The sequence below is a fragment of the Ilyonectria robusta genome (assembly GCF_021365365.1).
Source record: "Ilyonectria robusta strain PMI_751 chromosome Unknown BGZ61scaffold_2, whole genome shotgun sequence".
NCBI classification, from domain to species: domain Eukaryota; kingdom Fungi; phylum Ascomycota; class Sordariomycetes; order Hypocreales; family Nectriaceae; genus Ilyonectria; species Ilyonectria robusta.
The window spans coordinates 656244-683636 of NW_025764436.1; the positions used below are offsets into that span (position 1 = coordinate 656244).

The 27393-nt window shown below is 55.7% G+C and overlaps 9 protein-coding genes across 9 annotated transcripts; 4 read left to right on the forward strand and 5 right to left on the reverse strand.

Moving 5' to 3' along the window:
• Nucleotides 1-2588: 2588 nt before the first annotated feature.
• On the reverse strand, nucleotides 2589-4028 carry BGZ61DRAFT_553051 (uncharacterized protein; the record flags this gene model as incomplete). Its single annotated transcript, XM_046255544.1, has 2 exons — nucleotides 2589-3848; nucleotides 3912-4028. The coding sequence occupies 2 exons, from the start codon at nucleotides 4026-4028 to the stop codon at nucleotides 2817-2819; spliced, it is 1149 nt and encodes a 382-aa protein (XP_046110374.1). The 3' UTR covers nucleotides 2589-2816.
• A 3626-nt stretch (nucleotides 4029-7654) lies between these two features.
• Nucleotides 7655-8901, forward strand: BGZ61DRAFT_526646 (uncharacterized protein; the record flags this gene model as incomplete). The annotated part of the gene is made up of 3 exons (XM_046252992.1): nucleotides 7655-7839; nucleotides 7984-8577; nucleotides 8649-8901. The coding sequence occupies 3 exons, from the start codon at nucleotides 7655-7657 to the stop codon at nucleotides 8899-8901; spliced, it is 1032 nt and encodes a 343-aa protein (XP_046110375.1).
• A 48-nt stretch (nucleotides 8902-8949) lies between these two features.
• On the reverse strand, nucleotides 8950-9359 carry BGZ61DRAFT_81798 (uncharacterized protein). The gene has a single exon (XM_046257119.1). It carries the CDS (start codon nucleotides 9213-9215, stop codon nucleotides 8997-8999), a length of 219 nt encoding a protein of 72 aa, XP_046110376.1. The 5' UTR covers nucleotides 9216-9359; the 3' UTR covers nucleotides 8950-8996.
• A 1648-nt stretch (nucleotides 9360-11007) lies between these two features.
• Nucleotides 11008-12990, reverse strand: BGZ61DRAFT_489519 (uncharacterized protein; the record flags this gene model as incomplete). The annotated part of the gene is made up of 2 exons (XM_046250224.1): nucleotides 11008-12680; nucleotides 12732-12990. 2 exons carry the CDS (start codon nucleotides 12988-12990, stop codon nucleotides 11008-11010), a joined length of 1932 nt encoding a protein of 643 aa, XP_046110377.1.
• An 897-nt stretch (nucleotides 12991-13887) lies between these two features.
• BGZ61DRAFT_526648 (uncharacterized protein) lies at nucleotides 13888-15331 on the reverse strand (the record flags this gene model as incomplete). Its single annotated transcript, XM_046252993.1, has 5 exons — nucleotides 13888-14353; nucleotides 14411-14633; nucleotides 14689-14910; nucleotides 14961-15149; nucleotides 15205-15331. 5 exons carry the CDS (start codon nucleotides 15329-15331, stop codon nucleotides 13888-13890), a joined length of 1227 nt encoding a protein of 408 aa, XP_046110378.1.
• An 872-nt stretch (nucleotides 15332-16203) lies between these two features.
• Nucleotides 16204-17684, forward strand: BGZ61DRAFT_440526 (Nse1 non-SMC component of SMC5-6 complex-domain-containing protein). The gene has a single exon (XM_046244490.1). The coding sequence runs from the start codon at nucleotides 16405-16407 to the stop codon at nucleotides 17401-17403; it is 999 nt and encodes a 332-aa protein (XP_046110379.1). The 5' UTR covers nucleotides 16204-16404; the 3' UTR covers nucleotides 17404-17684.
• A 159-nt stretch (nucleotides 17685-17843) lies between these two features.
• BGZ61DRAFT_472007 (uncharacterized protein) lies at nucleotides 17844-19285 on the forward strand (the record flags this gene model as incomplete). The annotated part of the gene is made up of 2 exons (XM_046248280.1): nucleotides 17844-18924; nucleotides 18984-19285. 2 exons carry the CDS (start codon nucleotides 17844-17846, stop codon nucleotides 19283-19285), a joined length of 1383 nt encoding a protein of 460 aa, XP_046110380.1.
• Nucleotides 19286-19525: 240 nt separating this feature from the next.
• On the reverse strand, nucleotides 19526-21243 carry BGZ61DRAFT_526651 (uncharacterized protein; the record flags this gene model as incomplete). Its single annotated transcript, XM_046252994.1, has 2 exons — nucleotides 19526-20747; nucleotides 20801-21243. 2 exons carry the CDS (start codon nucleotides 21241-21243, stop codon nucleotides 19526-19528), a joined length of 1665 nt encoding a protein of 554 aa, XP_046110381.1.
• Nucleotides 21244-24057: 2814 nt separating this feature from the next.
• On the forward strand, nucleotides 24058-25855 carry BGZ61DRAFT_341077 (uncharacterized protein; the record flags this gene model as incomplete). The annotated part of the gene is made up of 3 exons (XM_046239374.1): nucleotides 24058-24377; nucleotides 24430-24971; nucleotides 25020-25855. The coding sequence occupies 3 exons, from the start codon at nucleotides 24058-24060 to the stop codon at nucleotides 25853-25855; spliced, it is 1698 nt and encodes a 565-aa protein (XP_046110382.1).
• Nucleotides 25856-27393: the final 1538 nt, after the last annotated feature.

Genomic DNA, 27393 nt, shown 5'->3' on the forward strand with positions numbered 1-27393 from the left:
ACTCCCGTAACAATGCGGACGTCGGTTGTGTAGCTAGCATTTACGTCATATACTACTAGCTTTGGGCTGTCTTACCTGTCTTACCCTACAGAAGCCGCCACCATAAGCACGGAACTAGCTAATGATATTATCGCCGAGGTGTGCCCTTTCAACTAGACGAAGCCCATGTTGAGTGTAGTAACACAACAACGGGCAGGGTGCCAGGTTGAGACACGAAACGCTGGTGTCGGATCCAGGAGTACTGGCGCGGTCACACAGACTCTTATCTTGTCATCCTTCAACGACAAACAAAAAAGGGGTAGTGTACCAGAAGACTGATACTACTTCGACCTTAGAGTTGTCCTTGGATATACATCCCGGTACACTCTCTTCCCGGGCCAATATCGCTCATCCTATCCCTAAACCCATCAGCGGATCCGTAGTCGATGAGACAAACCTCTAGCAACCAAGTCCCATGACCCTGAAAACTGGTAAAGCGGGTGCCTATCTCCTGCAGGTCTTTCGGGACCGGAGGCTTGGCTGCTCGCACGGCTTGCACGGCGCAGCCTTTCTGTCCGCGACCACACTGAATCAATCACACATTGACCCATCGGGTCGGGTTTGGGACTACAATCTAACGTGCCGGGCTAGATCGAATCACCCCGACATTCGAGGCTTTCGAGCTGAAGGGCGTGGCTCAAAAGTCTGCCTCCCGAAAGACGCCAGCTCGGTACTTCTCTTCGTGCGATCGCAAGCCCCTAAGTTTGAAGGCCGACCCGCTTGAGTGCGTGTTTAGTTTGGTCCGTTGGTCCGTCTTTCCCATCTTTTGGGTTTCAGACCACCGGCTCGGAGTCCTCGCGTTGCGTTCTTGACCACGGGCCTCCTTTGGAGACTGAAATCAACAATATTCCTCGTATCTGCCATTAGACAGAGGGAGAAAGGAGATTGAGCATGTCATCTGTGCATTGCCAGCCTCGTGGCGTAATCCCTCGATCGGGTTCTGGACCTCTGCCGTGTGTGCAGATTTTGAGACAACTGATTGGGAGCTCATCTTCCGAGGGCCTGGAGCCCAGCACACTATCATCACTGTGCAGCAAGATCGTCATTTTGCTGCGCCATCGTCTAAAATAACTCATATTAAACAGACACAGAGTACCCTCTCTGTTAGTTTGATCAGACTTCAGTGTCGATAAGTGCTCAGTCAAGGCATGGTTCCTGTCCCGGAATGGTGGTGATTGGAGAGGTCCACCACCAAAAAAAACAGGCTCGGTGCCGAGCTGCCTTTCCTGTTTGCTGCTTGTCGATCTTTCGTTCAGGGACGCTTCTAAAGTTCGGTTTATCCACGAGGGTTGAAAGCATCTCGGAGACTTTGTTCAAAACAAGTCCGAGCGTTAGTCGTCGATGTCCCCGCCAACTCTGGAATTTCCACACAACTCGGAATCCCGGCTCGGCATGGAGGAATGATAGAAGCCGGAGATGGTGGCAACAGCGGATCCACGGGTCTTCCCGTCCCGCGGCGCCACTTTGGAAAAGGAGCCCACCAAAGCGATCCATCTTGTCTTGGGCTTCTCTTTTTCTTCCCATCGTACTAACGCGTCCTTCCGCTGGCTAAATGGCTACGTTGCTCAAATGGCCGGACGCGGGGGGCCATCCCGGCCCTCGCGGATGTGCATGGTTGTCCTTCTGCATCATTCGGTGACGCATAACTGAGAACAGTCGGTCCCCGCTAGGGCCGGGGAAGCACGAGTTGCAGATGCGTGACAAGTCACCCTGCACGTTGTCCTGGTACGTCTGCAGCAAGCAGAACCCAGAGACTCACAGAGCACCCTAGCAATAATAGCGCTCTCTTAGCTCACCATGCGACAACCGGGAGATATGGTGATTGGCAGTATCGTGTGTCTCTTTAACCGTGCATTCGGCTGCGGCGGAAAGTGTTCATTTACGGTTCTGCTAAACAGACGGCATTGAGATCGGGGTTGAGAACAACGGAATTGGCTCTACTCCGTACTACTACGTAGTACGTACTAGAAGGCCCCAACCCTTGGAACGGTTGCTAACCAGTATCGCTGTCAGATCCCGCAGTTCCTGCCTCTTCCAGTTCAACTCCGATGTAAAGCTCCGGCTCCCCCTGTCAGTTGTTCGCATTGGTGCTAATTAGGGGAGATGGAATAAAATACCCGAGGCTTGACAGGGACACTTCACCTGTCCAACTGGGGACACTCCCTGGCCATTCCTTGATTTGGGCATCATTAGAAATCCACATTCGGTCAGTGCTAGTCTTCGATTCTGGAGACGGTCTCATCTGAATCTCAACGGCGCCAAAGCTTGCTTGACCGAGAGACCCGGAGACTTCTGCAATCTCTTCACCAGGTCGAGCCATGTAATCTCGATTACAGTGTGCCCTTGCCTTGGCCACCCGACACAGGTATCACCATAGCAAGAAGTTACTTCGTACGTACCCCAATTTGGCCCGAGGGGAACGGGCGTTGACACCGCTGCCAGCCACTACAAGGGCGGGAAGTCCGGGGTCATGCTCGCCAAAGTGAACCAGCCAGCGTCTGGGAGGCTTGCTTGGCTTACTTGGTAGCAGAATTAGGCGCACCGATGTATGAGACCGATTGGGGTAGTTTGCTTCTGTCAAAAGGACCCAACGAGGCGTCAACCCCTAGGAACGCCGCTCATCCCGCGTCAATGATGATTCAAGACACACAGCGCCGAAAAGCGGTGAGGCTTGTGGTCTGGTACTGGACAGACTGGCGTGGCCGTTCCTTGGGAACCAGCTCACCGGGATTTGGTCGCGCCTCTGCTGCTGCCATGCTGAACTGCTTCTGCCCAATTTAGCCAGGTTGCTGGAACGGTACGGCGTGAGCGGAGGATTTGCGGTTTGCGGTGATGGTCGGGAGACGCTGATGACGACGCGGTCGAACGGCGGCCGAGGTGCCCGTACAAAGCATGTTATTCCCGTCAGTGGTACTCAAATCCTGACGGCCTTCTGGTTTTGGGGGACAGGATGACCAGGACCCAAAGATTCTAGCACCGCGGATGGGTCGATTCACGGGCGATCGACTTGACGCCCAAACTCGCTGACCACCCCGCTCTCCCAAAATGCCATTCTCCATATCATGACACAGGACGTACCGCTGGGACGGTTCACGCTGCATTACATGAGTAGCTAGCTCGAAAGTTTTTGTGCGAATTGGGCCCTGCCCTTGTGAGAAATTCCATTTAAGTGGAAACGGGGCCGCTGGCCCTTCCGCGGGCGATCCTCCAGTGCTAATATTACCCGTCCGGCTCCAATGAGAGGATGGGCAAACGGGACGATCCACCAGGTTGGCACAGTCGTCGAAGCGACAGCGGGTATCTGCAGGACGGACGAGACTCAAAATCAGCTCATGGGCGCTGCCTCTGGAGTGGAGGCGTACTACGTAGTAACGCAAGTCATGCCATGCAGCAAAATGGCCCCCCAAATCTCCCAACACATGCCTGTGTGCCCATGTGTCGTGGAGAAGGGCCAACGGAAGAGGCGAGGGTGTCCCGGGGCGAACTGGGGGCAAACAGCAAACAGCAACCGAGACGGCGATAGACGGTGCAGCGGTCGTCGGCCGAACAAGCTCGTATGTGCAAGAGTGACGCACACATGCCCACACATACGATTTCGGATTCGCCCTCCCCAAGCATCTCCCCAAGCATCTCGGGACGGGGCGTGTCCAAAGCACAGTGCGCTCGGGACGATTGCCGCACCACCCAACCTTCTGTTTCCAGCAAGGCATTGGCACTGGTGGGCAACCGACTCTCAGCCGACTGGAATGTTGCATGGAGCCATCGCCCACCGGCCGTGCCTTGGGTCGTTCTTGGTGCGGAGAAGGTCCCTTTAAAGATGGATTAGGCTCTCCCTAGGTCGTTTCTTTTTGGGAGATAGTATTTCTGTGTACTGGTGCGCTGCTGGTGCGCTGCTGGTACCGAGCCAGCGCCAACGCCAACGCCAGCGCCAACACCAGCACCAGCGCCAGCGCCAGCGCGAGCACCGGCTCCAACACACCGGTAGCCATGACACACGGCTTATAATAGATTGGGAGGATGCTGGTAGAGTGCCCATCGGTTCGTCAACCCTAGGTGCAGAATCCCGAGATGGACGGCATCAGGCCCAGATACGAACCGCCAATCAGGGTTTTTCGTTGCTTCTTTCTTCCCAACGTTCGACCCTTGACGCTGGAGCCACTACGTAGTACAGCGCATAGTACATGGTAACCACAGACAGAACCCTAGCCAAACAGCCCCAGGGGTGCTATGTGAGACCACGGCATGGTACCAGGGACAATGCAGCTTGGAGCTACCCTCGTCAGAGCCAAGTGGTGGCCTGGGTGCGTGACGAAAGGGTAGCATCTGGGCCACATGGCCCGGTTGTGGTTGCGATCACCATGCTCGGTATGCGGATGAAGCAAGGACGAGTCGCACTTGTCGGCTCTGATATGGCGATTGTGGTGTTGAAAGTTTTATTCTTGTTATTTTGCTTACTGTCGATGTTTCATACCGTAATGAGCAATTCGGTTTGAAGGAAACCTTCCTTGCACTGTAGGACGGCACGTATTTCCCGGTCCCAGGCACCTGCTCCCCGAGATGAGAGGCTGGTGACGGGACGGTCGATTAGGATGATTAATCGCCCAAGAGAAATGAACATGGTGCTTACCACCCTACTCTGCGCCATCAGTGGGCGTGAAGCGAGCTCAACGAATTGACTTCGTAGAACTAATGACGTCCTCCTTCGTCAGTGAGGTGTGTGTGGTATGTTTGAGTGTCGCATCTCATTGCCACCCGGGATCTGTTTGGCGCTCATCGGTTTGATTGGCAGCTTGGCGGTTTGAGCGGTGGATTCTGTGGACTGATGGGGGGAGGGGTATGCTGTAGGTGAAGAGATAAATCTGTTGTGGTGTCTGAGGTGAAGGTTAGCGAGTGAAGACATGGTCTGTTCACTGGCCCATGCTGTCGGGAGCGAAAACGAGCTAACGGGTCCTTTGCACGACCGCATGTGAGGCGCCGTAGGTACTACGTAGTAGGTTCCCTTGGTATGGGTTGACACATGAAGACAATAGTGAGAGCGAACACCTCGGGCTGACAAGCGACATTTGGTGTTGACCAAGCCATGGATGGATTGATTTGGGCTTGGAAGCATGCGGGGATAAAGGGACCAGGGCCGCGGACAATTCGTTGACTTCGCACCTGTTTCTTCCACTAACGGGAGCGCAACCCGACGAGCCCTCGAGGCGTGACGCCTTCGAGAGCAGGGGCGCGAGCCAGATTGCGAGATGGAGGTATGGCACTCTTAGATAAGCTTGCGCAGTCCACGGAGGCCGAGGCGATGATGAGAAAACAAGCGGGCGATCCGGACTTGGACGGAAGGCCCAAACTTTGTGTAGTAATTCAATTCATGCCCGTTTGCACCGAGGCTCCACCGATATCAGTGGGTTTCGCGGGAGGTTCCAACTCGCCGGGCACAACGGAGGCGGATGCTTTGATTGCCAGGATGTGGGATGCAGGGAGGGGAGGAGAGTCTCGGTGTTATGGTTAGCACCGCGGACAGTGTATGACGCAGTGTATGACGCACTGTACTTGCCGCGCACACGATGACCGAGAAAGAGAAAAGAGGCTGCCGGCTTGCTTTCAGGTACGAATGCTCCGGACGAAGTGCACGATTCACGAACGGGCGAGACGAGACGAGACGGCATCGCTGAGGCGAACACCATGCCGAGAATAGACATCTAGCCACATTCCCCCCTCATCCTGCTCTTTGCGCCGTGGCTCCGGAGGTCTGGGGCCTCCACTCGCTCTGCGGGAGCCAGACTGCTGGGAACATGGCAACGGCAGCGTGCGAGTCGTAGGTTCGGAAGCGCCGCGTCGACGCCAGGTCTGATCACGCTGCAGCCGCCCGCATTGCACAGGTCGACGCCACGGAGAGGATCCCCGAGGAGGGGAAGACCAAAAATCCAAGACATGACCACCGCAGCCGCTGCAGGGCGGCCGACAGCAGTGCGTGCAGCACAAGCGCAGGCGGCCGTGGTGTTTTGTTCCCAGCACAGTGGAGAGACAGGCGCCATGTCCCTCCCATGTTCCATGGAGGATCGATCAGTGGTCCATGGCCCATGTTCGCCCGGGCCTCTTCCCAGGGCTTCGGGCCTGTTCTGAACCCCAATCCCGGCGTCCCTTCTCCACACCGGGCACACCACCAACATCCACACCAGCATCCACCACCACCACCCACCACCCCAGAACTTACCGACCCATGTCACCCAAAACCCACCGGGAGAGGACGACGAGCAGGTTGGGAGGACGGATCTGGGTGGAAGGCGACAGGGGTCAGCCCATAGAAGCCAGTCTTCCGCCCCACTCCCCACCTGGTGCCCAAGGTCGCCGGGTCGCTGGTTCGCAAGCTGGCATCTCGCTGACAACTGGCGCCGTAGCCCCGGGAGCGTTCGTCCTGGCGACTGACCACTGGGCTTGCGATCCCAAGGAATGGAACTCCAACACCCACTTGTTCTCTCCTCCCGCGATTGCGTGCAGGGGCTCCTCGCGACCCTCGGGACCACGACCCTCAACGCAACCACGCATCCACGCAGCCACGCCCCCTCCTCGCATCCTCACCCCCTCTCCGAGAATCGCCAGCTCCCCAGCAGACGTAACTGAAGTCGACGTGGTCCTTAGCAGGAAGCCAAGCCAGCCCGGTCTGCCACGCCTACCAGCCCCAAGCCCCCAAGTCCGCCGCCAAAGCAACCAGGCCACACACAAAACACACCACTCGCTACACACCCCGACCCGACGCCATTCCCTTCCCGTCCCCAGAGCCCCGGGCTAGCCTGGCCAAGCCCGCGCAAACCTGCTTGGCTCTGCCGCCCACTGGGGCCTTGCTGGAGGGCTCGCTGGGTCACTGTCGTACGGCTGTCACCAGGCATTGGGTACGCGCTGGTCCTGGGCGGCCTGGGCCCCTGCCATTCGCTCCGCGCCCTCTGTTCGTCGTAGCGCCGGGCCGCTGGTTTCCACTAATACCACCGCTCTGGGCTCACCCACACAGCCGGTCCACGTCCTGCAGCAGCGCATCCTACGCTGTGCAGTACGTAGCCGTAGTGCAGAGTCAGTCCCCGGGTGGCCCAGCTAGATCGTCCACAGCGGGACACCTGCACCTCTAGGTAAGTAGTCCTCCCTGCCCGCTCCCGCCTCGCCTGCTCTCGCTCTCCTCTTCTCCTCCCCTTCTTCTACCTCCACCTCCATCCATCCCGATCCACTGTATCATGGGAGCAACTATTTGAGCCTTTGGGTAAACCACAATCTACCATACCCTAGCCCTTCGTCGACGATTCTCGATTGACCGTCGCCGTTGCCTGATATTCCGCCTCTGCTGAGTGTCGCTCTCGCTCGGCCTGACCAACCACTGTAAATCCCCGGCCAACGCCCGCTGGCTAGCTGCCCTAAGACACCCCGACATCCACGACCGTCTCGAAAACCACGCCTGGCGAAATCTGAGTCGCCGTATGTCTTAGGCAAGGACTTTTATTAATTCGATTCGTTTTTCACGCAAGTTCCGACTCCGTTCTCGTTCAATCTCGACTTCGACCACCAGTCGACGTCAACAAACCGTGATCGCCGGATCTAGTCGACTACGACCAATCACCCGACCGTCGCCATTATGAGCTCCCCAGCACAGCCAGGGGCTTCTGTCCCTAAGGAGGAGAAGGAGAAGAAGGGCCTTGGCAAGGTCCTTTCCCGCGTCAAGACCGTCCTAAAGCGAAGCGGCGAGAGTTCCTCCAAGCGTTTGTCGACCATCGCTTCCAAGAGCACTCCTGCTCCCAAGCCGGAGCCAGTCGTCAAGAGGTATGCCTTTTTCTTCCTATTGAAACCATCGCCATGCGGGTATTTCCGTCGGCACTACCCATGTTTTGTCGTTGACGATGATGGCTGTTTGACTTTGGGCTTCCTAAACCCAATATCGGCTCTCAATAACTAACTTGCTCGCAGCGAACCCGCCCCTAAGACCAAGGCTGAAGAAGCCCGCGCCAAGTACGAGACCATGGAGGGCGTGTCTAAGCTCACTCGCAGTCAGCTGTTTGAGGAGCGCGCCAAGAAGCTGGGTGAGCGTTACGGCCTCGACATCAAGCTCTCCGAGCTGCAGACCGGATCCCCCGACGACACTGTTCTCCGCATGGATAAGCCCATCCGCATGCGCGTCCGACGAACCTGCCATAAGTGCAGTGCGACCTTCTCCTCCGCCAAGGAATGCCCCAACTGCCAACACGCCCGTTGCACCAAGTGCACCCGTTACCCTCCCAAGCGCACCGAGGCCGAAATCATCGCCAGCCGCGAGAGACGGGCTGCTATTATCAAGGCCAACAAGGAGAACGCCCCGATTATTCCCGACTACTCTTACGCCTATGAAGACAAGAAGATTGTCCTTACCCGGCCCAGCAAGACTGGTGGTCAGGACCTTGTTCACAAGAAGCCCCGTCAACGAGTCCGACGAACTTGCCACGAATGCCAGACGCTCTATATTTCCGGTAACAAGACATGCGAGAAGTGCGGACACGTTCGCTGCACGGATTGTCCCCGAGACCCGTACGTCACCCCTGTTTATTTTCTTTCCTACTCTGTATTTTATCGAAGCCGTGTTCTAACTAGCTTTACAGACCCAAGAAGGACAAGTATCCTTTTGGTTATCCTGGAGATGAGTTTGGCCCTAGCAGCATACCCCATTATGAGTGTAAGAGCTGCAAGACCATCTTCCCGAGTGGCGCCGAAAACGGCACCAAATGCAAGAAATGTGACCTAGAGAAGAACGATGAATCTCCCCGTGTTCTGCCTCGCAAGGTAGAGCCGGAACCCGACCCGGAGATATTGAAGAAGCTTCACGCTCGGCTCGAAAACCTCAAAGTTGCATGACGCCTCGATGAGCCCGGGGCTACTTTAGACTCCCAGGCGAGTCACGGGAGTTAGGGGACGAGGAGCGAAGCGGTTGTTTTCTTTGGTCTTTTTTACTACCACATCAGGACGGCGAGCGCGAGGTGGCGGTTGCTGGAAGATTTATGGCCCATCCCGATGAGTCGAAAAATCATCCGCCATCCGCAGTCCTTTCTTCTTCTGTTCGACCATCCGTTCGCCTGGCATCTCCGCACTTTGGTACATGCACCACACATCCCGGCACGACACGACACGCCCAAGACGAGCATCACCCCACGAAGACTATTTGTTTCCATAAGCTAGAGGTTGGAACTGTTTTCTACACACATACGACATCACGATCTGGATTATCCAAGCGCCATCTAACGATTCCTGTGTATTCATCGGTCATTTACCACGCATTTTACGAAGAGTGTTGTGCGAGACTTGGGCAAAAAGACGAGAAAAGGACGCTTTCGGCGTATCAGTTGGATGGCCTTGGGGACGAGACGCCTGGATTCGTGTTTTGGAGCTCACATCGACGTCGGACGGAGAAGGCGGCGCAAAACTGGAGACGAGACCATATAAGCGGGCTGGATGGTTAATGGAACTTTTTAGCGACAGCGAGAGATGGTGTTTTTACCTTCTCTCACATGAAAATCTTTGGGACATTGTCTCGCATCCTCATTACGAGCCTGACGTCAAAATAACGAACTCACTATTCCCTACCTTGGGGAACTATATCCACACCTCTCTTCTCGCCCTTGACTTGTTTTGGCTTTGTCTCCATCAGTGCCGCCTCCTATGTCATCGCTTTGTAAATCTGCAACCCACAGGCATGCAATGTGCAGCTTTCGGCCTCGTAGTAGTAGCAGTCGACACAGGGCTGTAGCTTACCTTGGCGCTCAATTAATCCGGTATTACAATAATGCTTGTGTCGTAGGAGCTGATATACATGGGATTGTAATTCCTCTCATACGTTGCTTAGAATCCAAAGCATGTGTTCTACGACGTCCTGAATCTCACACAAAAGCACATGTTTGAGCCTTACGGGTGGTACGTCCCGAAGCCCAAGTGATCAACCAATGTATTGCCTCACCCGGGATTCGAAGCTCACATATCATATTGCCCCCTTCTCCGGAGCAAACCCGCATCCACGCCACGGCTTTGCACCCTTCTCGATTCGCCCGCCACTCTGACCCGTTTGCAAAGGTCCCCGCGTCCTCCTCCTCCTTCTTCCCCTTTTGAGGCCCTCTTCCCATCGCATACCACGCCAACCACGTCACCCCACACCCAATCCCGCGACCCGCAACGGAACCGGAGCGGAGCGGAGCGGAGCAGCTCTGAGACAGATGGTCAGCTGCACACCACCACGCGGATGTTACCAGACCAGCGGTAACGAGCCAATTCGTTTCGACATGTCTCATTGTAAACGGGGGGAAGGGGCCCCGCAGGCCATTTCCTTTTTTTTAACCCTTACGTGGGAAAATGACCGACGTGGTTGCTTTTGCCGTGGCCGACGTTACATCGTAAACGGCGCCGACTTGCTTTTTGATGATGATTGGGAGGGGAGACAGCCTTTTTTGGAAATGGCTGCAGGAAAAAGGGAACAGAGGGTGTGGGTATTGCGTTTACGAGGTTGGTAACGAGAGGCCGGACAGACTTGGGAATGTCTCATTTTCCTTCAGGAGGCGGTGAGTATGAGTATGGCTTTGATGGCGCTCACATGGTTCGGGTTTGGGTTTGTTTGCAAAAGCTGAGTGTGGCACGATATGAGATTGTTTGAGACGATATTTCAAGGGACACCTTCGACGTTGGCGGTGAGTGCTACTATAGAAGCTTACTCGGTCAGGAGAGACTGGAGAACTAGGAACCAGTCTTGTAGACATGCTCGTTAAGGCGCTACATACTTTCGACACAAACATGCGTATGCGTCTTATCCATCTAATAACGTTAGACTAGTTCCCAACTACACGGTTCTGTACCGCACACCGATCCTTCGCTTATCACCTGTCCAACCAGAGCTCAGGCCGTACACGCGTCTACATACTGTGTAGGTGTTATGCATGAGGGCCAAAGAAGAAAAAGAAAACCCTGATCTCCGTGTGACTATTCCTTTTGCGCCCCCGGGTCCTTAGGAGCCTCCTCCCTTACATAGGGTTCCATCGCAAATCTCGCTGTGTGGGGTACTGAGGCACCGAGGGCGTTCAGACGATTTGACTTGCGGCCCAGGTACCTCCCAGACCCATCCATACGGTTGTTAAGGTGCGCGTATTGTTCGTCGGTCTGGCCCTGGGCGACGGCCTGCCGGAAGCCATCGGGGTTGAGAATGGGCATCAGTCGGTGGATGGGGTAGAATCGACCTCTAATCGATTGCTCCTTGAACACGACATTCTCCTTGACAAGGGCCCAGCGCCAGCGCTTGCCGGGACTTGTCGAGTTGCGCCACTGGCTTTCATCCCTCAGGGCAATGGGCAGGTGCTCTTCAGCAACGACGTTCGGGGGGTCGGCATCTCCCTTTACGGGCTGATAGATGTGTCCACGGAAGAACACGCCGCCAGGGAAGTCCTTGGTCGTGAAGATAAATCGTAGACCCAAGACGCCAGTCTCAGCTGGAACGTTGAACTCGGCAGGAAGTGACCTCAGGCGGAGGGTATCTCCGATCTCAACCCGTTCGGCTCCGAAGAAACATCCGTAGTATGTAACAGTCTTAGCGTTGGGATCCTCAGATAATTGGGTCCAGAGCGAATAGGAGTAGTCGATCTTGGCAGCGGCCATCTTGGAGGCATCGAGGGTAATCAATTCCCGCTTGTTTCCGTCGTTCCCTGGGGCTCGGAACATGCCTTCCCAGGGAATCTCATCGAATATCTTCTCCTTTAGGTCAGGAATAGCGACTGGGGGAACTGTAAAGGCGTGGAATGGTCGCATGTCGCCATCAAGCTTGTTGACGTTCTGTTGTTGAACTACGCCGTGTCCGATGGGCATGAGCTCATGATTGCCATTAGCAGAGGCAGCAATCATGCCGAGACGCCAGGTAGTTCCGTTCTGATACCAAACCAGCTCTCCCGCACGGAACATGAGGGAAGACTTGAGAGCCCATTGGGTGATTTGTGGTTGCGGTTGAGGCTGGGGTTGTGCTTGTTGTTGCTGCTGGTGAGGTTGTAGTTGAACCTGGGGCTGCGGGGCCACTTGGGGTTGGGCCTGAGGCTGAGGCTGCGTTTGTATTTGAGGTTGAGATTGAAGCTGGGGAGGTGCTTGAGACTGCGGGGGCGGGGCTTGGGCCTGAGCCTGAGGTAATGGTTGAGGTGAAGGTTGGACGGGTGGTTGGACGGGTGGTAGAGATTGGGGTGGCAGGGTTTGCACCTTGGGTTTAGTTACAGCAGGCACCGGTGAGTTCTGGGCTGTTACCACCGGGGTTGACTGTGCCGATGTCGAACGTGGAACGGCAACGGAATGCTTAAGCAGCGGCTGTCCAGGTATCTGGGGCAGCGGGACTGGCGTGACCTTGGGAGGCATCTTCTCGGGCTTCGGTGCCTCATGAGTGATGATGAGAGTATCCTCCATGGCGGCGGCTCCTTTGGCCAGATTTCCCGCATTGCAGTGCGCACAGCAGCAGTCCCGGTAGTCCATGGAAGTGGAGAGCAACCATATCAGGTGGACGGCGAACTCTTGAGGGCTCTTGAAGAGCTTGGCCTTTAGTGGGTAACCAGAAACCCAAAGGTGTTTCGATTTTTCGTACAGCCAGTATCCTCGCGGAAACTGGACATACCATGAGTTCCCTTCTGCCAGTCTTGTTAGTTCCATGATATCAACTCACCCCAAGCTCAGCTTACCATCGGGGTTTGGGCAGAGCTCCTGTTTCAGCAAGATGCCCAGCTTAACCCTCCACTCGACGAACCTAGGGTCGTCCTCGGCTAGCCGGACCATTTGCGGTTTTGTCCTCGGCGCCTTTTCCGCTGCGATGGCGTCCTTAGCTGTCTTCTTCATCGAGGTAGCAGGGGCTGGTGCGGTCATCGGCCAATATCCTGGGCCAGTGTCCGAACCATCGCTTCTGGCTACCCGGATAACGTCGAATTCCCTCATGTCCGCCATGGTGACCGGATGGCGGTGACCGACTAGCGGTTACGGGCTTCGGGGTGGTTTGGTTGTGATGGCGGATTCTAAGGATCGCGAGGTGAGCTCAGAAGGCCCGGGCTCAATGTGGAGAGAGGCGTCAAACGCGGCCCGACAGCGCGATGGACGTGAATCAGTTGACTCCTGCGTGTTGAGAGAGCGCGGAGCTGGCTAGTCGAATTACTCCAGGCTGGTCATGCAAAATGGCTCTCCGTGATTGACGCTCATTCGGGCTGCTCCCAGCGTTGCCGTCTTGCCCCAGCCTTCTCACGCCTGGCTCAACGCGCCACGCACGGGGTGGGATTTCAAGGTGGTTAACCAGGGGAATAGGCCAGACAAGAGCCTAGGTCGATTCTAGTCGCTGCGTTCTTGGTAATATTTGCGCAGTTCAGCCAGCCTTTAATATCGATAAAATGCGATTGTTTGTTGTCGTCCTCAAGCTGTCCTCATCCGTTGAGCTCGGTGGTTTGAAGGGATGGGTCGCGGATTGAAGTCACGGTAGGCCAATCACAGTTGACCAGGCCAATGCTGAGTCAGCAGATGGTCCTGTGTGAGCGGCCTACCCTGTAGTTGACGTTGCTGCCTCGAATGTACGAATTGAGCTTCTTTCACTCGAAGTCTATGATTCATGGGTCTGTGTGGCTGAATTGCACATTTTATCTTCTATAGTTATTGGTCAGGCTAGCGTATCTGACCCTCAAGGTGCTGCCAGCTTTTGACGTGAAGTACAAGCTTTGTGGGTGCGTTTCGCTCTACCAGTGCGATGTTGCTCGCAGCCTCTCTATTGCTGGAGCTAAATATTTACGTTTGAGTACCAAAACATTGCTGTTCATTATTGATAAAAAGTAACATTATATCCAGCTTCTCAAAGTAGCCCTAAACTGCACGGGGACCTCTGCCACCAACGTCCTCGGGGGTCGAACCCTCCAAGATAGGCACGGCATCGTCGTCTATCCGTCCATGAGCCAAGTCCGACAACATCATTGCAGACCCCGAGCTACTCGCTCCATCATGTCCGTCATTATTGTTCGGACTGTATACATACACTTCATGTGTCCGCGAACTTTGGGTGTGATCTGTCCCATGTAAATTCTTCGGTGTTTGCGGATCCTCTCTCCGCTTAAAGCAACCGGGCACGAAGTGAGCCCACATGTACTGCCGGAAAGGTCGCGTTGTACCAAATACAACAAATGTCACCAATGGTGGCGTCGCGCCCGGCAAGAATAAAGTGAAATCGGATCTGGCCTGTGCTAGACTCAGGTCCGCAGAATCGCTGAGGTGACTGCGGTTGTTCTTGGCCTGGGCAACCACCTCGGTCATAATAGTAACTAGTTGGAATATCCTATGTTGACAACCTGTGAGTACATTTCTTGGAACTTTCCACGCTGCATGAACTTACCCCAAGGCCACAAAGCCGATAGCAAGTCGCAAGATAAGCCATCTGTCGTAAATTTTTTGTCGAGCCTGAACTCCACCAGCAGTCGAAGCTCGTGATTGCGCACCAGACCTGGTAGAAGATTTGCCGTATTTAAATTGGAAGGAAATGAGGGCGCGCCTGGTGTAGATGTACCGGCCTAGGATGCTTAGTAGCATGATGGCACCTCCCAATAGACCAACTGACACTGCTTCATTGTTAGGCTGACGGCTTCACACTACTAAAATGGAACGGGAACGTACTGCAGAGATTCGCAATGACGAAGAAGCCAATTGTGTTGTTCTGAAGGGCCTTGATTTGCAGCAGACAAACCATAAGGACGGGGAAAAATATTGCTGATGCTTTGGCTACAGCGTTGGAATATCGGAGGCTGTTTTCCAAAATCCGGAGCTGAAAAACAGACTGGAGCAAAACCGCACACCAGAAGAAGATGAGCAGTGCCTCGATACCATAGCAAGTAAACTCTGTGACTAGGTATTAGTATCACAATGTAAGCACGAGCTGATCCACGTACGGATGTAAAAGAGTGCCAGGTCCAGGTCTACTGAGCCACTGGCGAGCGCGACTACTGGATTCCCAACATTTGCAACGGTGTGACGATGTTGCTCAAGCTTGATATCCCTCCAATCGACGATGGTATGTATTTGCTGAGCAATTGAAGCTACGCCCCCGACCACCGTGAAGATGGCTAAGAGGAACACGTCTGATCAAATTAATACCAGGCTGGATCATGCAAAGAGATGAGGGATGTCACTTACAACTAGTTCCTTCACGATGTACCCAAACAAGCCATGCCGTGAGCAGGCCCAAGCTGAGGGAGAATATAGAGTAGATGAGGACTCCAACTGCCAGCCCCAGCACATCGGGGAGCAGTTGGGCAGTCATCGATCCCTCCTCGACAATTTTCAAGACAGCAACGTATGTCAATCAGAGTCTGGATGAAGGCACGGCTGACGACGGTTGAAGCAAAGCTGCCACATAAGATCAACTCAAGCGGACAACTGAGGGACAACACGTGGCATGTCAACCGCACGATCGAATTCACACATCAACGTGATCAACATGTCAACCTAACCTTCGTAGATGGGAGGATTGCCCCTGGGAGAAGATCGAGAGGCACCCTACGAGATTGGCGAGTCAGTTGGGCCCTACAATTCTGGATCCGTGTGGAGATGGCCCCACGGAAGCCAAATGTGAAGCTCGGCCGATGCTATGGTGGGACCGTATATGCGAACTTTTGAGAGGATCGTGCGTTTCAGAGCCAATGGGATGCTGAACGAGGCTCCGAGAAACCCGAAAACTGGAACACGGGCTGATACATTCCGCTGCCATCCCTAAAGGGGGCCACATCCGCAATGCGATGGCGCCAGAGGCGTCAATAGTCGACGCCCAAATCCTGTCATTATCCTCTAGCTCCCACGGGCCGACTTTCCAACCATCAGACCACGAGGCAGTCGCCAGAATGGACTCGAGATTCGTCATCTGCGATCACCGGACTGATCTGTGATGCTCTCGAGTCCCACTAAATGTTTCACCGCAGGCAACATTGTGTCATGGCGTCGGGGTCGTTGCCCGATATCCTTCTGGTCGGAAGCGAAATCGGCTACGACGTACGCTGGGGTTGCGTTCCAGACAGCTGGGAACTTTAGTCGGCCAATCATGTGTGCTCGGGTAATTGAATGGATCGCGCTGAAACTGCGGCTGTTCCAACTTCTGTCAAATTGAAGCATGATGATCAGCACGTGTACGTAGGACGTACGTAATCCACCAGTCACTAGCCACACCTGAGAGTGCTGCACCGCCACACTACTCTAACCACCACGACGCGTGAACTTCTAGCGCGTCTCCCATGCACAAGCCTGTACCACAAAGAGCCTCTTGCAACCAGCCCACTTCCCAGATCCCAGCTCGCTTCCTCGCACAAACGAACGGGGATAGCAAGGGCCGACATAGCCGACATGGGAGACTCCCGCTACACTGCCGGGAACCGGGCGTTTCTTCAGGCCATCTTGGCACGAGGAACTATTACCTTTGAGGAGGCCCAGCCCGTCCTCGCCGAGATTTTCACTGCGGACCGTGGCAACGACAGCGAAGTTCGCGCAGACCAAGTCACGCAGCAGCAATTCAACGAATACATTGGAATTGCCTCAGAAGCGGTTTCGCTCTTTGACTACGAAATCCGAAGTACTGTCCATCAAGTTACGAAGCAACGCATTTACGCCCTGGTCAACACCACTTCCGATCCGCAGACCCAGCTTGCGACGATACACACCCCCGACGAACTGTCGTTTATTAAACGAGTCCTCGATGGCATGTTTGAAAAGTACAATTCGCCTCGTATGGAGGTTCTCGCCATCACCGAGATGCAGGCTATCAAGCTGGCACGGCCGGATCGAAGACAAAGCCAAGTCGACGCGGATGCACAGACACAAACACCAGGAGATAAGGGTCTGAAACACAGCGAGGTTGAAAATGTTCTGGCAAGCCTAGTCGAGGGAGGCTGGTTTGAGAAGAGCGAGGACGCCTTTTACAGCTTGTCACCACGGGCATTGCTGGAATTGCGGCCGTGGCTTGTCGAGACATATAATGACCCGGATACTGGCCCAGACGAGTGGCAGCGGATTAAATTTTGCGAAGCCTGCAAGGATATTGTTACAATTGGCCTGAGATGCACCGAGCCTAACTGCAATTTCCGGTTACATGATATTTGCGAGGATGCGTTCTGGCGAACCCGCAGAGATAAGAAGTGCCCGAAATGCTCAAGTGCATGGTCAGGCGAGAAATATACTGGCGAAAGAGCCGTTACAAGGACCGAGGCTTTTCAGAGAGGCCAAAGGCGAGGAGGCGGCTGGCGACGAAGCACACTGGCTGACGAGGTTATTCGAGAGCAAGGGGGCGGAGAAGAGGCTGAAGAGGATGCGGGGAATGCTGAGGAACACATGGATGACAACGAATGAATGGGTTATGTCTATGATATTACTTTGATTTGAAATACCCAGAACCCGAATGAACCGCCATTTTGGCATGAGCACGCAGTTGATTAGCTGCCCTTGTTCGTCAGCCCGGCACTGAGAGTTGTCGTCGGTAGTTGGCCGTCGATCACAAATGTCACCGCTTCTGCGCGATTGCGTGGGGCCAGAGACAGCATGATGGAGGGGTGGCGTGTGATGTCATGTGGCGGTGCGACCTGGGCATTGGTCTGGAGCTCCCCGCATGAAAGCAACCAAGCGCGCGCCTAGGCATCATTGACGCACCATACGTTGAGACATGAGTGCTCGACCTGGCGGCCTCTTTGTCTTCACTCTTGAATCAATAAAACTACCATCGACCAGCGCATTTCCCGTCCGAGTCCTGCCGACACCCCATCAAAACAAGCTCGACACGACCGAAGCGCACCATGCTGGAATATTTCACGGTCAAGAAGTTCAAGAAGAACAGGGCCGACAAGGAGGCCGCGAGGGAGGCCGCAAAGGAGGCCGCAAAAGACGCCGCGCAACCGGCCGAGGTGGAGACGACAGGGGACCAGACGCACATGCCCGAGATCGAAACCGTTGTCGATGACACGAATCATGCGAAGCCCAAGCGCCACAGTCAGAGCGAGTCCAAGAGTGACCGCCGCCCTAGTTCCGACCACCCTCCGCTGAGCCCAGTTCTCGACAAGCAAGACGAGTCCTGGTTGAGGAGGATACTGGAGGATGATGGCCCTCCTCCCCCGTTGCCTCCGCGTGTCAAAACCCCCGAGATCGAGCTGTCGGATAGCGACTCCGTCTTGAGCAATAAGCGGTCCGTGGAGGTCGCAAAGCCTGAGGAGGAGGGAAACAAGGGCAAGGGCAAGGGCAAGGAGGATGCCAAGGGAAAGAAAAAAGACAAAAAGGACAAGGATGAGAAACAACCAAACCGCCTCTCGCTCTTATTCCACAGGAACAAGAAACATGGCGACACCCTCAAACCCGAGGACATCACCGCGGACGAGGCCGAGCGCGAGAAGAAAGACCTCGGAAACGTCCTCGATCGCTTGAACCTCCAAGCAAAGAATAACAAAATCGTCTCGCTGTCTAGCGAGTCGTCGGACTTACTGCAGCGTTTCACGCAGATCTTCAAGGACCTTGTCAATGGTGTACCGACAGCATGCAACGACCTCACTAGCCTCTTCGACGACCGCGACGGCGCCATCAACCGCGGGTTTGAGAAGCTGCCCTCATCGCTACAGAAGCTCGTTACCCAGTTACCCGAGAAGCTGACGACATCGCTCGCGCCCGAGCTGCTTGCTGCCGCCGCAGAGAGCCAGGGTCTCAAGGCTGAAATGGAACTCGGAGCCACGGAGGCAGCGAAGAAGCTATTCATGCCCCAGAACCTCACGGAGTTGGTCACGAAGCCTGGCGCGATCGTGAGCATGCTCAAGGCCATCGTCAACGCCTTGAAGCTGCGGTGGCCGGCCGTCATGGGAACCAACGTCGTCTGGAGCGTTGCCCTCTTCCGTAAGTGCCGAACCCCTATCCAAAACTACGCAGTCGACACTTGCTAATCCTCATCGTAGTGCTCATGTTCGTACTCTGGTACTGCCATAAACGCGGCCGCGAAGTTCGCCTGGAGAAGGAGAAGTCCGATGCCGAAGCACCCGTCGATGGAAGTGACCGCATCGAGGAACTTCCGGATGACCCGCTTCTCCCGGCGCCGGAACCAGCCTCGACGCGCAGCATTGAGGCAACCGCGAAGGCGACGTCAGAGCCGGTGTCGCCGGTGTCGCCGGTGTCGTCGGTATCGCCAGTATCGCCACTGACGGATCTGCCGCCCCCACCGGTAGGGCAGGATGCTGTATTGGAGCCGATTCGCCGCTGAGGCTGGTTCCGCGGTCAAGGGACACAGGGAGACGAATACAGGAGTAATGAGCGCGGGTGTATGATTTGGATATGCATAGAGGGATGGACATAACACGGATGAATGAATATACCTAGTGAGCCTCTTTTTCATGAGCATGACGTAGATGATTTGACATATCTGTTTTCTGCAATATACGCAGCGGGTATCTCTGGAGTCGACCAAAACAAACACCGTGATGCACCGCGACAATGACTCCTTTTAATCGTCTTGGACCAGTTCCTTGATCTCCTCCCTGCCTGGCGCCAAAGCCACAGCTTCACTTTTATCACTCACCCCCTGGCGATCCGTTGCGCCTCCGCCATCCTGCATCCAAAAGTCGACCTCGTCGATAATATCATAGACAATGTCCTCGGCTATCTGATCGCAGTAGCGAGCGGAGACGGCGTTGACCTTATCCAAGCGCCCTGACTCGGGCCGGACCATGTCGACCTCGCCCCCAGTGGTATCGTAACCGGGGGGCGGATACCAGAAGTCCGGGCCGAAGTTGACCTCTGCGGCGCCGCCGCGGAACACGCTGACGGCCGGGTAGTATCCGAGCATGCCATCGTCGAGACCCTCACGAGCGCCAACCTGAGCCGTGGGGCGCGAGGCTGGAGGAAGAAAACCTAGGAGGTTTTCGAAGGCTGTGCCCATCAGGACTCCGTTCTTGTAGACGCGTATACAGGAATTGGGCAGTGTGCGCAAGCTCGGTATTGGGTGGATGGGGCCCGGGGCTTCAGATGAGCCGCCAGGGCCCGTGGGGGCCGGGTTCATGAGATCCTCAAGTTCCTTGGTTGTGTGGTATTCGATCTTCTCGAAGTAGGTGTGAGCCTTGAAGCGGATGGGCACACGATCGCGCACAATGTTGGGTGCCTCGGCCGTGAGCGGGGGTTCTTCGTCGGCCTGGTCCACAGCTGGATTGTACTGCCCCGACATGATCTTGCGGTGGAGATGTTCTGACGGGAGCTGAATCTCCAGCCCGATGACGTCTCCCTCTTCAATTCCCTCGCCAGCGGGAAAGAAATCCTTTGGTCGCGACATGTGAACCTTCTCTCCGGAAACGTCTCGGATTCCGTAGCTGTAGGCATCAAATCCTACAGGAGCATCCAAGGAGGCTTCGCGCCGCGCCCAACCCATGCGTACGTGTTTTCCGCCATCTGATTTCGCCTCGCCGTCCTTGAGCTTTCGAATGCCCTGGGTGATCTTGCATTCCCAGTACGATATCCCTTCCCTCACTGCGACATTGGCTCGGGCCATGCGAAACCCCTTGTCTGTCGTGACCTGGCGCGCTGACTTGTCGAAGAAGACGTGCCCTGCTGCATCCTCAAAGCTCATGCGCGGGCCGAAGGGCTCTGGCTCGGTCTGCCGATAGTAGATCATCGAGGGGAAGAGTGGATCGGCGATGCAGTGCGTATATCGGAAGTTTTTCTTATTGCAGACGCTTTTCGGGAGTTAGCAGGGACTGGACGATGGTGGATACAGAGTGAGGCTTACTGTTCGGACGCTTCGAAGAACTCGACCGACTCGCCATTGGGAGTTTGGAGCTCATGATGGACCGTCAAGACAGGCCCCCGGGGTAACTCAAAGTCGGATGGCTTCGGGGGAGCGAGCTTATATCGTAAAGGGCTTGACTTGCTCTGCTTGGGTTCTTTCGCCGCCTTGGGATCGGGGGTTGCGCGCGCGCTATCGGGGCCGAGGGCGCCGCCTTTGGACTCGCGCTTCTTGAGCGTCTCCTTCTTCGTGCGGGCGGGCTTCGAGCGGGCGGCTTGGGTGGTATCGTCGGGGGGGAGGGAGTCGGAGGGCTTGACTTCGGGGTTGAGCGGAGAGGGGACGGCCGGGCTGTGGCCTTCGTCGAGAGCTCGCTTTTGGGGGATGGAGGAGAGGGGCGCAGTGGGAGTGGGTTCCCGTTTGGGGCTGCCGACTTCTGAAGAAGCCATGAGAAGGGAAAGAGGGGGAGGCGAGGGAGGGGGATTGACGGGGATTGGAGTCGTCAATTGGGTCCGATCGAGGAGGTGGTGATCCCGATGACGGGGAAAGATATGGAGCACTGATAGCGATAAGCACGCAGGAAGAGGAGCAGGAGCAAGCGCAGGCGCAGGAGCAGAATTGCAGGGACAGTGACAAGCGCAATGACGAGCACAAGCTAGGGTGGTGAGGTACCGAGGTAACCTGGCGTCTGGCGGGATGAGGTGCAATGGTGTTGAGGCGCGCTGCGGGCAAGTTCTCGCAAGGCGCGTCGTGATTTGGTAAAGCGCTTGGTGTGGCGCGTCAAGACCAGGTGCCAGAAAAAAAAGAGGGCCCGATCTCGGCCTAGCGCCAACTGGATCTAAGTCGGTCGGACGACGATCCCCTGCGCGAAGCGGGCAACGCCGTTACGGCGTCAAGTGGCCCTAGAGCATTTTCTCCGGCCCGGTGCGAGCCAATGGGCGTGCAGCGAATGTAATCGAAGACATCTCAGGGGCGACTGCGTGTCTCGAGAAGAAGCTTTGACAGAGCCGCGGTGAGGTGACCCCACCAGAATCACCAAAATGCGCCGGCGATGGCCATGGGCTTTTAGGGCTCGAGGCGACTCTGCGCCGGCGGTCGAGGCTCGGCAGGGGCGCGCAGGCCATTGCCGTGCGGTGTAGCACTACGTAGAGGACGTAGAGGACGTAGAGGACGGTTCAAATCCGGCAGAGGCCACAGAAGCGAGCCCGGGTTCTGCAGCTCCAAGACAGCGCCCTGCAAACGCCCAGTGAAGGAGAGCGTGCCCCTGGACCCCCTCAGCCCTCCTCCTCAACAGGGCTCAACAGGGGCGGCTTTAGAAGGGCCTTGCAAGTCTGTTGACAGGTCGCCCGCTCCAGCCCGTCGGAACGGGGCTTCCTGCTTGGCTTTTTCGTTAGGGCGGCCGTCGGTCGGGCGCTGGCAGGCTGGCAAGCTGGTTACCCCAACCCACCGCTTCTTTTCACCCACTGTCATCATCTCAGGCCCTCATCTCCATTGTTGATCACATCACGCCGGCGCATCACGCAGTGTCCCGTCGCCTTCTCCGCCTCGCCCATCGCCCATTGTCGCCGCCCGTCTTCCCCTCCCCCTCTCCAGCCCACTTGCGGCACAACCTCCCCAGCCAGAAACGTGACAGGAAACCCCCCGGCCCTGGGCTTTTCGTCGTGTCACGCACGTCACTCCCGGCCCGCGACTCGTCCATCTACAGAGGACGGGAACTGTCAACCACACCCTCCTCCGCCTGTGCCTCTTGCGCTCCGCGCTCTCCGTGCTCTCCCTGTTAGCTGTCTGCGTTCCTCTGCGTCGGTCTGGCGTTCTGGCCCTGGCCATTCCCGGCGCTGGCACCCCCCCTCTAGTCGCCGTCGTCGTCGTCTCCCCCCCCGTTCTCTCGCCGCTCGCAGTCCCTGGCGCAAGGTCCTCCTGGAATACCAGGTCATGCACATGCACCTGCCGACATCCCTCTCCCTATCCACTGCCCTCATCTTATCCACATCGGTCCATTAAGGCTAAGGGACACCGGAGGGTCCAATTCACCCCAGCAGGTCCCCTCAGGCCCATGCTCATGCGTCTGCCGACAGCATAACTCTCGCCTGTCTGTCGTCTTTTCCCTTCAGACAATCCTCCCCTGCTCTGCTTTGCTCTGCTCTGCTCTGCTCTGCTCTGCTCTGGCTGCTCTGGCCTCTCTCACCACCCCGCCAACGCCCTACATAATATCAATGTGCTGGGCGACTGTGATCTGATCCCCCCCGTCATCTAACCACTTACGAAGTACCTGGTCACTCCGTCCCAAGCTGGTGGTGCCAATTTAGACAGCCCCCTGCCGTCTGCCAAGCGCGCCTTCGCCTTCGTCGCCTCGATTGCATTCGACTACTACTACCTGTTGGCCCCCGCGCCACACTGACGCTTCTCGCTGACTACTACATACTACGTACTTCAAACTTTGTACACCGGCTTCACCTCAAATTCAAACCTCGACTCCGTATACACCTGTATTTGGGCCTGGCACTACCTTCCCCATCCCCCTCCATCTCCTCCCCGTCGTCTCCCTGATATCCTCCAACGACTTCCGCCCCCAAGTCGCAAACCCAAATCGACATCTACGACTGTTAGACGCCTCGGTCAGGGTTTTGGTTTGTCATCGCTGCTAGACTTGGTCTCGAAGCCGCCGTCCCGAGTTTCCGCTTGCAGTCGCGTCATCCCCCGGGACCACTCTCGCCGACCCCCCTCCCCATTCGACTGACTCGGCTTGTTGGGGCTTTGCCCAGTCATCTGCCTCGACTTGGCCTATCTCGTACCCCAGTGGTCGTCTCGATCATCTGACCACCAACCTTTCCTGCTCCATTGCATACATACGCAGATCTACTGGCCTGCCGTGTTGCCTTTGTCTCGATACCGGTTCCAGAGACTACCCTACTTCATACCTGCCCTGGTACGTCGTATCCACAGGACCCGGCACCGGCACTTATCCGACTTCGCCTCATTCCCCATCGGGCTTGTAACCAACTGCAACCTTCTTTGGCTTGCACGCACCTAGGCATCTCTTTCATCATCAAAAGTCTGCCTATCTCACCACTTTCAGCCCCTTTCTTACGCAGCCAAAGGCCGTACACCGACGCTCATGCATGCTACAGCCCTCGTTTTGTATCGGTCCAATCCAACTCGTCTCCAACACACCCTCTCGTTGTCCTGCCGCTTTCAGCAACGCACTTGCCGGCCATCTCATTTCGGCGGCTTCTCTACTTGAAGATCCCGTTCGCTCCACGGGAATGAGCGAGGACACGCAACCAAGGGCGCCGTATAGCCATCAACGCGAGGCCGGCTCTGTACGAACCGCCTTGCCCTCAAGGCCAATGTCGTCCAAACCGAATGACATGCCTGGGGCATCTTCTCAGGAACGAACCAGACTTCCGACTGACCCGGAAAATCGAGACTACCGATCAAAATTTGGTGGCTCCCCAGGCTCCAGAACAACTCCCCCCAGCGACTCAATACCCAAGGTTCCCAGCCCTGGCTCGTCGAAATTGGATCATGGCCCAAAAGCGAGTCCGCCCCCAGGAGGCGGCCAAGGCCAAGGCCAGGTCTGCAGGTGAGAATCGCATTTCCAGTTCATTCTTGACTCCTAGCTCACCATCGAGTAGCAACTGCGGCACCACTCGAACTCCTTTGTGGAGAAGGTCACCTCAAGGAGCTACGATTTGCAACGCCTGCGGCCTCTATCTAAAAGCTAGGAATGCCTCCCGTCCAACCAGTCTCAAGAGACCACCGAATGTCGTTCCCGCGGATCTTCCCCGAACCAGTCCTTCGAAGCCCCTTCAGGCGTCTTCGTCCAAGAATCCGTCTAGCGCGAACCCAGCAAGTTATGTTTCTGCCGACCAAACCCCTGGAGGAACCTGTCCTGGCGGCGGTCGGTGCAATGGAACAGGTGGCGCCGAAGGATGTAATGGGTGCCCTGCCTACAACAACCGTGTGTCCAAGAGCTCTCATCTGAACGTCATGCAAAAGCGACAGGGTTGCCAGAGTCGACCCGAGAGTGTGAAACCTGAACCCGTTCCCGTCGACGTCAACGCTCTCCAGGGCCAATCCTCCAACGCTGTCGTCATTGCGTGCCAAAACTGTGGGACCACCATCACTCCCTTGTGGAGAAGAGATGAAAGTGGCCATACCATTTGCAACGCTTGTGGTAAGTTTTCAGCCTTGAGAGGCTTTCTTTATTTGCTGACTATCGAAGGATTGTACTATAAACTCCATGGTGTTCATCGCCCCGTGACAATGAAAAAATCAACCATCAAGAGACGGAAACGAATTATCCCTGTTACTCAGGATGAGGAAATGGAAGACGCCATGGACTCGGTCGAAATACAGAACCAGAGCCAAGAGCCAACTCCCGAGAGAGGAACGATCAATGATGATGGGTCTATCAACTTGGGTTTGCGGAGGCGTCCAGAACACCCTCTCACGATCGAACCCCATCCTGTCATGCGTCCAAACAGAAGGATGTCACCTTTACCATCTACGTCCGACCTCGCGGCATATCATCAATCCAACAACATGCGCAATCTCCCTTCTTCACTTAACGACGACAATAGGTTACCCCCGATGACATCGATGACGGCCGCTGCCGACAGACAGTCGTCTCTATCCCCTGCGTCTTTCCTCTCGCCGACACGGAAACGCTCCTTCTCTACGACCGAAGGCGAACCGTTCAACTTGAACGAGGGCGGACAGGAGAGCACGAAGCGAATCTCGTCGATTAATCTCAAATCAATCCTGAACCCTGCGAACTCAACCGGTAGCCCCTCGAATACAGGGCCAGGGAGCGACGACGGGGACTATTCCCTCCCACCCATACGGTCGCCTGGAAGTACAACCGCCTCGGCTCCGAGCCCCGGGGCTTTTTCGAATCGAGACCCCACCCCGGGCGCCCCACCAGGCTCGCGCGACTTGAACATGGAGAGTGAGAGGCTTAAATCCGAGCGCCGAGCTGCCCTCCAACGGGAGGCTGAGAGGATGCGAGAGATGCTTGCTGCTAAGGAGCGAGAGCTGCAGGAACTTGGACATGATTGATGAGGCAAATTCACGACGGGACAAATCAATGACTAATGAGGTTCTTCCATGTCAGCAAGGAGTCACTGGAACACTGAACTACCACGAACGGTTCGAGGATTATGGAGCCCTGGATGGGCTGGGCGCTTTTGGAATTCACACTGCACATGAAATTTCTCTACGGTTACAGGCTCATGATACCGGGTGTTGCGCTTTTAAGGAATCGGATCATTTGCAGACACTTTTCTTCAAAATAGGTATGGAACCGGTCGACAAAAGACTAAAAAGGGCGACTGCGACACCGCGGTCTCCAACGCCTCTCCTCTACAATGGCATTTCATATGCATGCATAGATCTGGCTAGGTGGGCTGGGTGGACAGTGAGATAGTTTCTAGGAGCTAAAAAGGAGATGCGATGGAACGGTTGATAAAAATGGACTCAATAACGACTCGACAAGACGCTGGTTTGGGGCCAATTGCAGGTCCTGTTTGATTTCCAACGGCGGCGGAGTATGGAATGGGCCAACTCGCCATCCCCAGGAGGTCTGCAGGACCACGAGCCTGAATCGCTTTGTCACTATGACATGAATATACGCATGTGCACAACCCTGGACGAGGTTGCATTGGGCCACAGCTTCGGCTAGAGGCATCTTTTTCCATCTTTACTCTTTTCTCGCCATTGTGAACTCATAACGAGATGGTGGCATTCCTGAGAAACGTCATGGGCTCATTGGCCAAAGAAGCACCTTTCGTCATTATGACGGGATTGTCAACTGAGGTCGCCCCAGGGTCGGCGATAGGGCTGAAGTCCTTGTTCAGCCGAGGACAAGCACATGGACCGTCTAGAACAACGAGATGATAAGGCCATCGCTAAATGGTTCTATATTTCAGGAAAGGAAAAAAATGGCGCCACAAGTTCAACGTGACACGGCGGGCAGTGTCTGCGGTTGCGTAAAGATATGAAAACGTGGTTGAGCTGATAGACATGGGGCGAGGAGAGAGGGGAACCAGACCAGGGACAGGGCCATTGTCCAACCAGACATCGGGGCTCTGTTGGTCGGTGTTCCACAGGTGGAGCTTCGTCGGTGTCGTCACGAATCGAGTTTGTGGTAAATCGGCGATTTGTTATTCGCTTTGTGTTGCGGGGATTGGAGACATCTGACAAGCCCATATCCACTTGGTGACACGAGTCCCTGGTCTTGGCAAGCCAGAGTTGGCCGGGTGCCGAATCTAGCAGTCTTTTTTCTTTTTCTCTGGAGACACTTTCCATGTGCCGCCGTGCTAGTCAGACCCTTAAAGGTTCTAGAAGATGACATGCACCAGGGCTGTGGAATGCTGTTAGTCGTGTACGGAGAGAGAACTCGGAAGATGCCGATAAAGGCCCGCAGGAGAAGTACCAGAAATGGGATAGACAACTTCGCCGCAAGCCGCGTGTATCTCAACAGGAAAAAGAGACACCCACATGTCGTCTGGTCGGTCTCTGTCGTCGGTCTCCGAGAGAGAGAGAGCTCAAAGCAGGCCCCCCATCCCTGCCAGCGTCGGCGCCACCAAGCTATGAAA